Source organism: Choristoneura fumiferana, chromosome 16, assembly GCF_025370935.1.
Source record: "Choristoneura fumiferana chromosome 16, NRCan_CFum_1, whole genome shotgun sequence".
In the NCBI taxonomy this organism is placed as follows: Eukaryota; Metazoa; Arthropoda; class Insecta; order Lepidoptera; family Tortricidae; genus Choristoneura; species Choristoneura fumiferana.
In genome coordinates this window covers 18,865,093-18,879,736 of record NC_133487.1, presented here as the reverse complement: position 1 = coordinate 18,879,736, position 14,644 = coordinate 18,865,093, and the positions used below count along the sequence as shown (strand labels likewise).

Here is a 14,644-nt window from a genome sequence, read left to right as displayed (position 1 = left end):
CTCGTTGGTTTAACTCACAACTTGACGACTTGACTTGTGACTTAGAACGTACAACGATCGGCTGCATGTAAGTACTACACCGGACCTCTACGAAGTATATCGATGTAAGTTAAACTAAGTCATTTTAACCCTTTATAAGGCCCCATTTATTGGAGGAGCATACTACCACATAATCAAAAGCAGCTATCGAATACATACCAGACAAAGAATATTTTTAAAGCTAGTCGTATTTTCAATAATTACAATGGAAATTGTGACGTATTATAAAAGCAATAAGGTTCAGTTTCCAACTCAATGCAAGTGGTCGCTAAATCGCCTCTGCCTTATTAAGGGTTAATGAGTTCGCTCCGCTCGCGGTGGAAACCGGGCTTTACAGAATTGTGCGAAGATGTGTTGCGAAAATGTTTTTCATGAACCAGTAGAAATGCTTCATTTAACTCGCCTCGCTCCGCTGTTTCCACTAGAAATGCGCTATACGAGGATAGGTAAATGAATATAGGTGAGTGTATCTATATTGGTTCATGAAAAACAAATTTCTCGCACTTTGCAACAAATCGTCGCACTTCTCTGGTAAATTACAATATAATTTATTAAAATTACAAAGAATTAAATTACATTACATTTAGGGGCTGTTTCACCATCCATTGATCAGTGTTAACTGACGGCTAAATGTAATGCCGTCTCTATTTGTTTTGTTCGAATAGACGGAGACGGCATCACATTTAACCGTCAGTTGACACTAATCAATGGACGGTGAAACAGCCCCTTAGTCGACGCAAAAGTTTGTACGCACTATAGTCGACGGTCGTTATGAACTCAATCCCGACACATTGCAAAACTATACATAAAAAAAACAGACAATTAAATCCATAATTTGTTAGTAGCAAGGTTGACTATGAGATTAAACTATGAAGTTTCTGAATATAAACAATAGGAATCATAGACAAAAATGCAATGCTTACTTGTTGCGTGCGACAGAGTAGTAAGTATAGCGTTTTTTTTTTAATGGTTGTCATTAAGAATAATCAGCAACTTCATTGTTGTGCAATGTGTCAGGATTGACTTCTTTATCGGCCGGGCACTACATGTACAGTGGCGTGCATTAGGTCAATTCTAGGGTAGGCGGCGCGCAAAAGCCTACCCTGGAATGAGGGCTATCGTTTTTTGTCTCACTAGATGGCGCACTGTTGCGTGAGGTTTTTAAGTATGGCTTTCAAGGTCTGTTATTACGGGGTGTAAAACAAAGTTTAGATTAAAATCATATTAATACACCTTAAAACCGTACCATAAAAATATCGAGCACGCCACAGTGTTGCATAGTCCCCGTTTTGTTCGGAAAAAAGGGAGGACAAAGGTTTCCGAAAGACGTAACTGTCTCAAAACACAGACATTCATTGCCCGGAACGTATATTTGCCATAATTAATTTCAGATATTGCACATATTTCACAAAATTTATTCTAATTATAAATAAATCCGCGTAGCTCACCCAAAAACTATGAGATTTGACATTTCGGAGACCTCACGCTACACTAGCGCCTCTAGTGGAAAATTCATACACGATAGCCCTCATTGACCCAATGCATGTCTATAACAGAATATATACATGCTGTCTATGGCTGATTCAATGGTGCGTGTGAAGTTGCCAATCCGCACTGGGCCCGCGTGGGAACTATGGCCCAAGCCCTCTTGTTCTAAGGAGGTCTGTGCCCAGCAGTGGGACGTATATAGGCTGGGATGGATGCATGTCTATAAGTACCCGTAGCTGACTAACCTTGATCTCCTTAGAGTGCAGTTTATGCTTGTTAAGCGTGGTCAAAGCCTTGTGAGCGTCCCGGCGGCGCTCCATAACGACGAAGGCGCAGCCGCGCGGCGCCACCACGTCGATGGCGGCGACCCCGCCCACGGCGCCGAACAGGTCCGACAGCTCCTCTTGGGTCGCCAGTTTGGACACGTGGCCCACCCATAAGGTTGTGCTGCACACTGGGAATAATAAACTTGTTTAACCTTCTCGACCGAACCCTTCCTTTCGGCCCTTGAATACCGATAAATAGCCCAGCTAGAGAACCTGATAGGTAGATAAAGCTGAGTTCCCGGTTTGATTCCTAGTCAACAAATTAAATTAAAACATATTGATTTGGATTTTTATTATTATTCATGTTTCGATATTTTTGATATTTTCGATATCTTTGAGGCGTTCCAAAATATCTGATAACGACTGTATAAGATTTGGTAGTTTTTTTTTTCATTTATAAGTGCTTGTTGTAGCCTAAATTGAATAAAGATATTTTGACTTTGATTTTGCTTAGTTTGGAGTGTGTCAATTGGTGTCAAGTGTCCTATGCCATGATTTTTACTTATTATTTTATTCGATCATAATGCTTTTAAATAGTTTACATACAGACGAGTTACTTACGAACTTTATTTTATCTTTTGTAAGCAATATCACTTACCACTCAAATTCTCCTTCTTGATCGGCGGTAATCCTTTCTTTTCTCGCTCTCTTTGCTTCTCTTTGTCTGCTTCTCTGTCTTTGTGACTTTTTTCTTTGTCTTTCATCCTGTCCCTATCACGATCTCTGAAATACAAAAGCTAAAGTCAATAAAGCGGCTTTGTCTTACACGGAGCCAGTAACGAAACTAACGAACATACAAAAGTTCTTTATACAAGAATTCCTTATTTAAAGATACTAGAAAAAAAAACTAGTTTTCCATCATTTTTAATTCCCAGTGCCAAAGGTGAAATTCATTCTTTACTAGCAGCTGAAGGAGCTACTGCTCTCAACTATATCGCTTTACCATGGGAACGTTTTACGCAAAAAGTATTATAAAAAACCGGCCAAGTGCGAGTCGGCCTCGCGCACGAAGGGTTCCGTACTATTATCTATACGACATTAGACATAAGATTATGAATGGTTATTTGGAGTATTTTTTTGTATTTTTTTATTTCAACTCCAAATTTGTTACTTTTACGGGGTATCCCGTGAATATCGAAAATACAAACTAGACATGGATGCACAGAAAACCAGAAAGAGACGCAGCGCTGGGAATCGAACCCATGTCCTCAGCAATCCGTGCTTCGTGCTTTAACCCCTACACACCGCTGGACTGGTCTCTTCTGGTTTTTGTATGGGAGCCCCCTAATATATTTATTTTATTCTGTTTTTAGTATTAAAATCTGTGAAAATTTCACCTGTCTAGCTATCACGGTTCATGAGATACAGCCTGGTGACAGACGGACAGACAGACGGACGGACAGCGGAGTCTTAATAATAGGGTCCCGTTTTTTACCTTTGGGTACGGAACCCTAAAGTATGATACAATGTATAAAATCGTAAATTTTTCAATCCCTGGCATCGGTGACCTATAGCGCCACGGGCGGCGAGTGTCACTACACTACATTATCTGTGGTCACCTCTCTCTGTCGCGCGGCGTGTCGCGCCGGCGGCGCGGCGAACGCGAGCGCGAGCGAGAGCGGCGCCGGCGCTTCGGGGAGCGCGACCGCGAGCGGTGTCGGCGCCGCGGGGACGGACTCCTGGACATAAACCATACCACAGGATTATATCACTAGTAATTAGTAGCAGACTTACAGCCTTATTCATAAAAGTTAGAGCCTCCTTGAAGCTCCTTGAAGGCCCGATGCTAAAAACATGATTCATAAACGTCTGTTAGCGCTAATCAGTCGATCAAGGCTCTGCTAAAGTTAGGGGACCGTAGACCCTCCTTTATCTCCCTGCTAAGTCACAAAATGGCCGCCACAAGTTTGAACAGCTGACTTTGACAAGAGCAAAAAACCATACCGAAGATATTTATAGTGAAGGCAGGGCTACGCAAAGATTAAAAAAAAAAACTGGGAAAATTATTTTCAGGAATTTGTATTTAAAAATCCTCTAAATTAGCAACAATAAATACCAATAAATATGAAAAAAAATTAGCATGATTAAAATAATTATGGCTTTTTGCACAACATAAACATGCGGATCGGAAATGGCGGGAAAACAAACATCTCGCTTTTTATTTTTTTTCCTGCTAATTTGCTGCCACTGCTGTCAATTTTTTTTTTAAATTATCGATTAGGCCATTTTTTGTCTTTGATTTGTCAAGGTGGCCAACATAACGCGTCTAATCCGTCTATCAGCAGCTCAACAACTAGCAGACTGCTAGCAAGTGTTTATGAATCATACTTCTTGACAACCGTCTATTAAGCTTAATCAGTCTGCTAAGTAACAGACCGATCAACCTCAATTAAGGTTTTTTTATGAATAAGGCTGATAGAGTACATTTTTCAGTTACTGGCATACAGAATAGTCTCTAAGGGCAGTTTTAGACTAGCGTTTTATTGGAGCCAATAAGCTCGCTTTTACGCGCCTACAGGTGCGTTCAGTTTCCTTCAAGCGTGAACGACACGCGCAGCAGGGCTACTACAAAACTCAAAACTCGAAGTTCGTGTCGTATCGTCCCTCTCGCTTTCGTATTAAATAGTATAAGTGTCAGAGGGACCGGACGACACGAACTTCGAGTTTCGTGGTAGCCCAGTAGGAGGTTTAATGTAGCGCGCGTGTGAGCGCGTATGCCAAATACGACCGTATTTGCGCAGAGTAAGAGTGCATGCATTCGCTCGTCGCTCGTTTGCAGCGATAAATCTAGTCGTGACCCCATTTTTAATGTGATTTTGAATTTCCCGCGACTCAAAAAAGTAGCGTCAAGTCGCCGCGTAGAGCAGCCAGCGACCAGATGGCTGCTTGCAGGAATGTTCTTGGTCTTGGAAGCTGATTTCTTAATCTCATTAAGTAGCAGTCGTGGCAGTGGTACAATTGATCGCTGCAAACGAGCGACTGCATGCGGCCCCAACTCAAACGCTAGTCTGAAACTGCCCTTATTCCCACGTTTAAACGCCTGGTGATCAAATTCACCATCCCTTTCTACCCTCATTCAAATCAGTTTGCCAGAAAGAAGTAGTGAATATGTCAGTAATTACTAGTATAACACAGCGTAGCTCCAAGTCAGTAGCGCAGCTAGGCGTGGGCGGAGTGGGCCCTCGCCACGGCCTCGCACTTAAAAGGGCCTTACGAGGCATCTTTAACCCTTAATAGGACAGAGGCGATTTAGCGACCACTTGCGAGTCGGAAACTGAACCTTATTAATTTCATAATACGTCACAATTTCCATTGTAACTATTGAAAATACGACTAGCTTTAAAAATATTCTTTGTCAGGTATGTATTTGAGAGCTGCTTTTGATTCTGCGGTAGTATGCTCCAATAAATGAGGCCTTATTAAGGGTTAAATGCGATGCGACCATAGAAAAGGGCCTCGCTGATACGACTTCGCCCACGTCTACATTAGTCCACGCAACGCCACTGCTCCAAGTCCAACTTCAATGTGTTAATCGATAGCTCACCTAGAATCATTAGCATCAGGTATCTCTATGACCTGCGGGCCGGTTTCTACGAATTCTATATCAGACTCCACCATATCGTCTTTGGACTCGTTCTGTTTCTGCTGATCTTTATTCTGAAAATAAGCACATACTTTAAATTTAGTTCGAGCTAAGTTTAAATTTTAAACCATCACATTTCGGCGACTCCCACCAAGATATACTTTCAAATATCCCCATACGAACACGAAATCACGAATCTCGAGCAAAAAAAATTTTGGAACTACCATTGAAGCAAGGAGCAGTAACAAAGAGACCAGTGCTGAAACTGACTAGTGTATTACTTCATCATCATCATCATCATGTCAGCCGAAAGACGTCCACTGCTGGACATAGGCCTCCCCCAAGGCTCTCCACTCAGACCGGTCTTGTGCTTTTCGCATCCACCGCGATCCCGCGATCTTAACCAGGTCGTCGCTCCATCTTGTTGGAGGCCTACCGACAGGTCGTCGTGTATTACTTGAATAACCTTTATTTTACTTACCAAGAAGGGAAGGCTTTGGTTTGATTCTGTTGCATCTGCATGTCGTTCATCATTGGCATTAAGTTCTGAAAACAATTATTATTGATCAAAAATGATATACTTAGCGGAAAAAAATCCGGTCCCCTATGTACGCGGTAATAGATAATTTTGTATGTAGAATACGCCAAATTGTGTGCCGCTGATTATGTTTAAATTGTGACTGGGGATAGAAGAATGTTGAATTAAAGAGGCTGCCTGTCCGAATTCGCTGTTTTTACATCACATTAGTATTCATGAACATTTTTTAAACAATAAAGTTCCATAAACAATTAGCTTGTTATTGTTCTTTAATCTGGTCTAATGACATTTTAGAAAAAGATAATTGTATCACAAAAAAAATCGATTATTCTTAGAAGTTTTCCTACGATTTTGACTTTCAGTTATAAAACAAATTAAACAATAATTAGTCACTTACAGGTATTTGCATTCCCGTCATTAGTTGCATTTGAGCCTGCAAACTTTGCAACTGACGCATTATCTCCGGGTTCGTTAGTATGCTGCAATTAGAAACAGTTATATGGTTACTGTAAGTAAAATATAAACTTCAAAATGATTAATAAGCTAACTTAAAATAAAAAAAAGATTGTTGGGTGTCTGCAATTTTCAGTATATTTATGTAAGAAGTAAGAACCTTGTGTAAGAACTTAGAACCTACCATAAAATCATCTATAGTCTAATAATGTCACATCTGGAACATTGTTTTCCTGTGGATTATTTGTAAGAATTGACAAGGCTATTGGGTTCTACAGCAAGCAAAGCGATTTCCGTACGGAGTCAGTTTAACTCGCAATGACTAACTTAGCTGCATAGGTGTACTTCCACTAAATAAGAAGTCATATAAGCTTGTTACTTCGGTTCACTCAGTCTATTACCTCCATTTTTTTTTTTTTTATTCGACTGGATGGCAAACGAGCAAGTGGGTCTCCTGATGGTAAGAGATCACCATCGCCCATAAACATCTGCAACGCCAGGGGTATTGCAGATGCGTTGCCAACCTAGAGGCCTAAGATGGAATACCTCAGGTGCCAGTAATTTCACCGGTAATTTCCATTCCTGCTCATTACCCTTTTGTTTGTTTATACTTTTTAGTGTACAAAAAGTAAATACAAAAAGGTTACAAATAAAGTGTCCTTTTTATCAGTACAAGGTAGGCATCAATACGGGGAGTCCAATGTGGTATAAAATACGTTAGAACACTCACTTTCCAAGCGGCAACGTATCCGCAGTAGGCTGCTGCGTCGCATGCGTGTTGTGCGTCGCATGCGTGTTGTGCGACGTATGCGACGTGTGCGACGAGTGTGTAGTGTGCGAGTGCGAGTGCGAGTGCGGAGGCGGCTCATGCGCCCCCGAGTCGTCCTCGCTCTCATACTCGAAGTCGTTCAGGAGCTTGCGGTTGAATTTGACACCGGAGTTGCCCGAGGGTTGGTCCTGGAACTAAAGGTAGCGTTTATAATTTTGATTGTTCATCATCTGCGGCCTAAATTTGTCGAAATGTTGGGCTTAGACTTCTTCTTCTTCTCAGTGTTTTGACATATTAATATGCATGAAGAAGAATCATGCAAAATTTCATGTCTCTAGACTCAACCCGGTTAATATTTTGGAAGTTTATGTGGATATTGTGCGAGGGAATATCAGGATAAAAGTAGCCTATGTGGTATTCCAAAAGTCTTCTTTGCTACCTCTTCTAGCTGTTTTAGCGCAAAGCCGTAACAAACGTACACACACACATACTCATAAACTTCAGCTTTTATGTTAAGCTAGTGTGTAAGGGCCTAGGACTTTGGTCTAAATTTAGGCAGTGTCATACTCACAGAGTCACCCATTGGAGAGTTGTCTGGGGGAGTATGCAGTGGTGCAGGGGCAGGGGACGACTTCTTGTCCGTGTTATGGCTTGTGTTCAGGTTCATACTGCTTCCTGAAAGTCACAAAATTTGTTTTTATTTCACTGAATTAATAAAATAATTAACATACATCAATGGCGAGGATAACAATATCAGTGCTTTTGGGGGTGCTTTTTTTTAGCTTGTAGGTTAAGCTAATTTTGATTAGTTTTTCCTACATACTTTTAATTGAACTTATTTTTTTTAATACTTAGTAACAATTAAAATAAGGTCTTCTGTTTCTTTCTCTAAATTCTTTAAACCAAAATGACCCAAATGTGTCATGTCTCTAAAACAACATTGATGAAATGTCTTGCAAAAAGAGAGTTGAATGAATTCCAAATGTTTTTCATTATCTTATCTAAATTGACTTATGTTTAAAAGGAAGTAAGTCTGTGTGGAGATTCTAATGGCCAAAAAATAAATATGAAAGAAAATAACTTGTGAAACCATCTCACCATTAGCATTGTTGTTCTGCTGTTGTTGAATCTCCTGATGGAGGGGATGGTTGGGGTCTGCCATGTCCATCAACGGTTGGATCACGTCTGGACCAAACACATTATTCTTTTGCCATAGGTTCAGCACGCGGATAATGTTACCCTGGAAGATGGGAGTATAAAAAATTATAACCTACCGTGAATTAACTGACAAAGCCTGTGGCATATGAAGTCTAGCAGCAACTGTTTAATGTGCAGAAGTAACAATTAACACATTCAGTGTCTTTGGCACTTTTACTAATGTTTCGGCGATTAACGTTTGGCAACCTATTTCATTTCGCAACTTTTCATTTCCCAACTGTTTAATATTTCTGAAACTGTAAATATTTCAGGATTTTTATAAAACTAACCTAACCTAACCTAAAGGGTTCTACACAATGGCCCTGAAATGAATCCTGAAATATTTACAGTTAGAGTTTGCGAAATGAAGCAGGTTGCCAAACATTATGTTGCGAAAAGGCTGTACTCGGCCAAAGACTGCACAATCAAGTTCTCTGTAGGCAGTTTTTGCTACAAAGTGGAAAAACGCTGCTACTGGTTATGAGCATAATATGTGGTTGCAAATATATTAAAGTATTGTATAGAACTGAGAAGAATGGCGACAATTGGAGGAGACCTTTGTCAACTAGTGGCATACAGTCAGGGAGAAAATTAGTAGTGAATGAGTGCACTGTATATTGTCTTAAACTATATGTAAAAAAAAAATAACTTATTTAAACTGTTTGAATAAAAACTATTGTTATTATTATTGTATGGGACTGAGTGTAGTGAGTAAAATACATACTAAAAGAACTAAAAATAGTTACACAGGTTTTGGCTGTAATCTAATGCACTGTTGATATCAGATATTGTAGCCACCACCACTACTTGGTCTGTCTGTAGCACATCAAGCTATAACTAAGTTATAGAACATTGTGTCTTAAGGGCGGTTAATAAGGAATAACGAACAAGTCTATTAGAAGCCCGAAGTCTGTGCCTGTGCGACATTGATTTTCATCACATTTGCGAGTAAAATTGTATATTTGTAAAAAAACTAGTATTTAAAAAAAAAATGCCAATACCACTGACTACGCCCTTTGAAGCGCCAGCTTCGAATGGCAGTTTCGCATTCAGGTTGTTTTGATAAAAGGGCAACCTGATAATAGGACAATTTGCTTTCAGGTCATTATGCTAATAGAACAATTATTTGCTCTTAGGCCATTTCTATACGAAGGGGATAATTAGTCTTTTTGATAAACATTGTGATTTATGAATTTCAATGATTTGGAATTTCAATAGTTACAAATATGTACTAGTTATGAATAATTAGAATTATGGTGTTATTGTATGAGAAACGTTTTCAGACTTCCAATAACAAGACTTATTATGGGGAATCCCTGTATAGCGCCTGATATAATTTGAGTTTCAACAAGCCAACAGTATCAAGTGATAAGGTTTAAATATAACCTACAATCTTCAACACCAACCTTATTTTCAGGGGGGCACCGGAAGAGATTAGCGAAGGTCTGCTGCATGTTTTTAGCAAACCGCGGGGCAAACACATCCTTATCCTGTCCAAATTGGTGCCGGGATTGCCGCACTATCGAATCTATCACGTATAAACCAGGAACTTTATACTCTGGCTTGCACTTTTGTATAAACTTTTCAACACTGTGTACGACGTGCTTGTAAAACTTTATAGCCTTTATAGCACCACGCGTGATAGCACTCATCTTCGCCTTCGAGATAGGCGGCTTGTTGTCGTACAACCCGGATAACTGCAACGAAAATTCACAAGTTATAAAGATGCCACGGACCATTACGATATCACAATGTATAACTCGAAATACCTCCGCGTTGAACGCCTTTACTTCAGGGAAATCCATTTTGGATATTGCTTCGTTTGTCTATTTAAAATAAATTTACTAAATTACACTCCTAAAATTAAAAACTAACGTTAGGATGATCATTTTCGTGAACAAGTCAACATGCTCAAAATTACAAAATGGCGTGAAGCAGCGATCCGCATAGACAACGTATTCGAATTTTTGTCTATGATGATTAAGGGCCCCATATACGGTACGATTCGTCTGTACGATCCGTCGCTTCAGCAGGGCTACTACGAAACTCGAAACTCGAAGTTCGTGTCGTGTGATCCCTCTGGCACTTTCACTATTTAATAAGAGAGCGAGAGGGCCGGTACGATACGAACTTCGAGTTTCGAGTTTCGTAGTAGCCCTGCAGACTGATCGAAACGACGAATCGATAGTGTATGTCAAGATCGTTAACGATTTACTTCATCGAAGACGATGTCAGAAATCGCAACAAAAACCGTATCGAAATAGTATCGATGATTCTTCCAATATCGGAATTTTCTACTACAATACAAGCTAGTGTACTAGGTACTAGCTTGCACACAATCAAAATCAAACGCCACTCTAAAAGGTGCGGCCACATGCAGTCGCTCGTTTGCAGCGATAAATCTGGTCACGTGACCTCATTTTGAATGTGATTTGAATTTCACGCGACTCAAAAAAGTAGCGTCAAGTCGCCACGTCCAGCAGCAGCGACAAGATGGCTTCTTGCAGGTCGTGGCAGTGGTACAAATAAAATAAATTTGAATGAATGATAAAAATAACTAACAGTGTTTTTGCCGAACTTTAAGGTTTTTTCTTGCGGTAAAGCTCAACATTTTCGGCTTTATCGCTATATACCACGTGACTAGATTTGTTACTACAAGTGAGCGACGAGCGATTGCATACAGAACAGACGTAGCTCAACATTTTCGGCTTTATCGCTATATGCCACGTGACTAGATTTATCGCTGGTAACGAGCGACGAGCGACTGCATGTGGCCGCGCCTTTATATACAAGGTCAGGCCAGGATCTTTCTGTCTGATGATTGATTGTCTCTCTCTGTCTGTCAGTCAATGTCAAAAAAATGTCTTCGTCAGGGGGGGACAGTCGCCTATACCGTACTAATTCATGTCGATAGCGCCGCCATCTCCTTTATCTAACCTAAAATAAAACAGATTGTTGTCGTTTGTTTCAGATAGATGTCACTGAAAGCTTGAGATCACAAAATTTTATTTATTAAAAAATATTTTGTCGTTGATAATTACCGCAAAAATGAACTTTATTTTCGAAATTGACAATCGTATTGTAATTTCTAATATAAAAGTCACATAATTGTATCCGCTCAGTCGTTACAAATATTTTTTGTGTAGCAACCCTCTATGTCAGGCCAGGCGTCTATTCGCGCTCAACAAGGAACAAGATGGCTACGTTGCAATCGAAACTCGTGCACATCGTCCACATAAAAGTAAAGACAGTGCTGCAAACGGAAAATTGAGGCTGGTTTAAACTTAAGAAGACTGAATTCAAGCGGTCTCACTTCTCTTTGCAGCCCTGTTTTTAGTTTTTATGTGGTTTGAGCTGGGAAGCAAATCCAGTAAAGTAAAAGAATACCTGTGACTATTAATAGCTATACGTATGGATGGATATATACATCAATGGTACTAGTTAGGAAATGCAGACGGCGCTTCAAAACAGTCTGCATGAATGAGACGAGAGAGGGCTCTCTTTTCCCCGTATATTATACTACTCTTTGGTCTTCGTGAATTTTATGAAAGTAGTTTTCTTCTTTATTTCAATCAATTCAATATATTCCAGGAATACATTTATTTAAATAAAACATGGCTGATGAATACTCTGCCGTGAAACGTGGAAAGCTTATTCTGAAAGGCGATAAGCCAAAGTAAGTCAAAAACAGCAAAGATTGCAGCAATTGTTGTTGTTTATTTCGTATTCAGCATGTTACTTTTGTTGTTTTCAGAGTAAAGAAGCGTAAACACAAGAAAAATAAAGACCAGTCCGAGGGTTCCAAAGTCGACGAGGATTCTATTAAGCACGGTGGTTGGTGGAGGGTTGAAAAAATTGAAGATGTTGTGGGTTCTATTTCTATAGAATTTGGGAATAATTCGTACATTTCCGCGCTTGACAATGGTTTGTTTACCATCGGAGCGCCTCACAACGATGGTGATGGGCCGTCGCCAGAGGAAATATTCACTGCCTTCCCTGCAGGAGAGACGAAATTTGCCTTGAAGTCTGGCTATGGAAAATATCTGGGTGTGTCAAAGGAAGGTGTTGTGATCGGTAGGTCTGATGCTGTGGGGCCCATGGAACAGTGGGAGCCTGTATTTCAAGAAGGTAAATCTGTTCCTAAATTTCCACCATTTAAAGGAGACAGTGCTCTGCCTATACATCTTTAAATAGACCTTTGTTCCATATCTACTCGGAATGCAGCAAACTTTTATTCAACAAGAAATATATCTGTGATGCTGTCACTGTTATTAGAATAAATGATATATATTACAAGGTTTTATCTAACTAGCACTGTTTGTTGTTTCTGGGTCAAATATTGCAAGTTCATTTTAATCCACTTCCAGTGGTCGGATTGACTTGAAATTTGGTATACATAATAATATGTAAGTTGGATGACAATACAAGTACAATCAAGTTCATAAACTTGTGAGCAATATCTGAACATGCTTCTACGCCATTAACAAATAGTTGTGTTCAGATATTTTTGATTTAATTATTTTTGATTTGACCTAGATTTTTAACAGAAACTTGTTTTACAGGCAAAACAGCAATACTGAGTTCCCTAAACAAATTTATCTCCGTCAACCCGAAAGATGACTCAGTTGTCGCAGAGAACACAGTCGCAGGAGAACTGGAGTTCTGCAGCATACGAAGCAACAAGACTAAGGAGGTCAACACTGTGGTGGTGCCAGATGAAGAACAGGGCAATTTGAATGAGGTTGAAGTTAACTATGTGTAAGTTTCACATTGTAACAATATTTCAATTTTGGACTTATAGAACTAATAATAAGCAAAATAGGAAGAATTACATGGGAGTCAGGAAGTAGGTGCAATTTGTTTGTCCTTTTCTTGGTATATTAATGCAGGGTTACTCAAAGTGGGGTACGCGAACCCCTAGGGGTTCGCTATTCGACGGTAGGGGGTTCGCAACAAGGTTTACGTGATGGTGGCTGCAAGACTGGCAAGATGATTAAGATTGGTTTTTGGAGTCTTTTTGTATTTTTTTATTTCAACTCCAAATTTGTTACTTATTTGTTTGTTATTCAGTTTGTATTTTTGTTGGCAAGATGATTCTTACCTATATTTGTTACCTTTTATTGAAATAAATAATATACATTATATTATCATCATGATGATTGGAATAAAAATAAACTTAGTTTCCGCAACAGCCACTTTTATTACTTTCTTTGGGGGGGGAGTAATAAAAGTAGGGGTTCGATGTCGTCTAGAAACTTTAACAGGGGTACGTGGAGCCATAAGTTTGAGAAACCCTGTATTAATGAATACATTTAGTAAGTAAGAGTCATTTTATTTTATTGAAAATCAACAGAATTATCGATAGCTACATTCTAAAGCTTGTAATAAAGTTAAATTTGTAATACCATTGCATTTCAGACGTAAGTTCCAGAAATTTCAAGACAAGAAACTTAGGCTGAATGAGGATGGAGTCTCAGCACTAAAGAAGGCTAAGGTGGAGGGCAATTTGCATGAAACCCTCCTTGACAGACGGAGCAAAATGAAAGCTGACAGATATTGTAAATAATAAAGCTAATATACATGAAAATAAGTAAAATCAAATCTGTGTTTTTTTTATTCTTTAAGCTCTGGTTCAACACAAATTCGTAAAGGCTGCTGCTACGTAGAGGCGATTGCGATTGAATGTCGCCTTAATTTTAATTGAGATAGTGGATGGATTTTGCCTGATGTGGAAGCCAGTTTTCAGATCGACATTAGGAACATTAAGGGGAAAAAAACAGAAATACACAATAATTTACAAAAACGCTAGTGTGCACAAGCTCTAATAGTCAATTCAAACTAAACTAATTATGAAAAAAATATTTTCTCTGCCAAGTTTCTTGCGGCGCGGCGCATTCTTCTTGGCAATGATGGTCTTTCCGAAAGCGCTGGTAGTTAAAAAAAATGACGTGTAAAAGTGCTCATTGCGGCCTATATACTCAATAAATGATTTGAAATTTGAAACACTGGTATTTGCCACTAAGACTGCGTTTCAAACAGAGGTGTGAGTATTTCTCAAAAAGTTGTCCCATCATGAAATTGACAAGAAATCAGTTTTGTCAAATTATTAACCCTAAGGACGAGATCATAAAACATAAACCGCATAAAACATCCAAAATTTCTTGACGTCAAGAAAACGTCACGAAATCTTGTGAGGAAAAAATCGTAATTTTGTAACTACATCAAAACCTCCTTCCTCTTTGATCAAAACT

At 39.3% G+C, this 14,644-nt stretch overlaps 3 protein-coding genes across 3 annotated transcripts in view; 1 reads left to right on the top strand and 2 right to left on the bottom strand.

Moving 5' to 3' along the window:
- Positions 1 to 10,350, bottom strand: part of LOC141436363 (uncharacterized) — a 46,285-nt gene extending 35,935 nt beyond the window's left edge. Inside the window, 6 exon segments of the mRNA XM_074099302.1 lie at positions 6,372 to 6,453; positions 7,158 to 7,390; positions 7,768 to 7,871; positions 8,295 to 8,436; positions 9,800 to 10,090; positions 10,163 to 10,350. Of these exon segments, the coding sequence (XP_073955403.1) occupies positions 6,372 to 6,453; positions 7,158 to 7,390; positions 7,768 to 7,871; positions 8,295 to 8,436; positions 9,800 to 10,090; positions 10,163 to 10,198 (888 nt within the window). The 5' untranslated portion in view covers positions 10,199 to 10,350.
- LOC141436358 (uncharacterized) lies at positions 1,773 to 5,976 on the bottom strand (the record flags this gene model as incomplete). Its single annotated transcript, XM_074099298.1, is given in 5 exon segments — positions 1,773 to 1,981; positions 2,452 to 2,576; positions 3,413 to 3,532; positions 5,398 to 5,510; positions 5,918 to 5,976. Coding segments are annotated over 4 exon segments (528 nt in total), but the record flags the coding sequence as incomplete, so codon positions are not given.
- Positions 10,351 to 11,923: 1,573 nt separating the features above from the next.
- LOC141436084 (protein FRG1 homolog) lies at positions 11,924 to 13,994 on the top strand. Its single transcript, XM_074098932.1, has 4 exons — positions 11,924 to 12,069; positions 12,148 to 12,521; positions 12,956 to 13,151; positions 13,812 to 13,994. The coding sequence occupies exons 1-4, from the start codon at positions 12,008 to 12,010 to the stop codon at positions 13,957 to 13,959; spliced, it is 780 nt and encodes a 259-aa protein (XP_073955033.1). The 5' UTR covers positions 11,924 to 12,007; the 3' UTR covers positions 13,960 to 13,994.
- The last annotated feature ends 650 nt before the right edge of the window (positions 13,995 to 14,644 follow it).

Bases quoted from the DNA above. Each gene is read 5' to 3' on its own strand.
- LOC141436084 (XM_074098932.1), top strand. From the start codon at position 12,008: ATGGCTGATGAATACTCTGCCGTGAAACGTGGAAAGCTTATTCTGAAA. The intron at 12,070-12,147 runs GTAAGTCAAAAA...TGTTGTTTTCAG, and splicing joins CTGAAAGGCGATAAGCCAAA to AGTAAAGAAGCGTAAACACA. The intron at 12,522-12,955 runs GTAAATCTGTTC...CTTGTTTTACAG, and splicing joins GGAGCCTGTATTTCAAGAAG to GCAAAACAGCAATACTGAGT.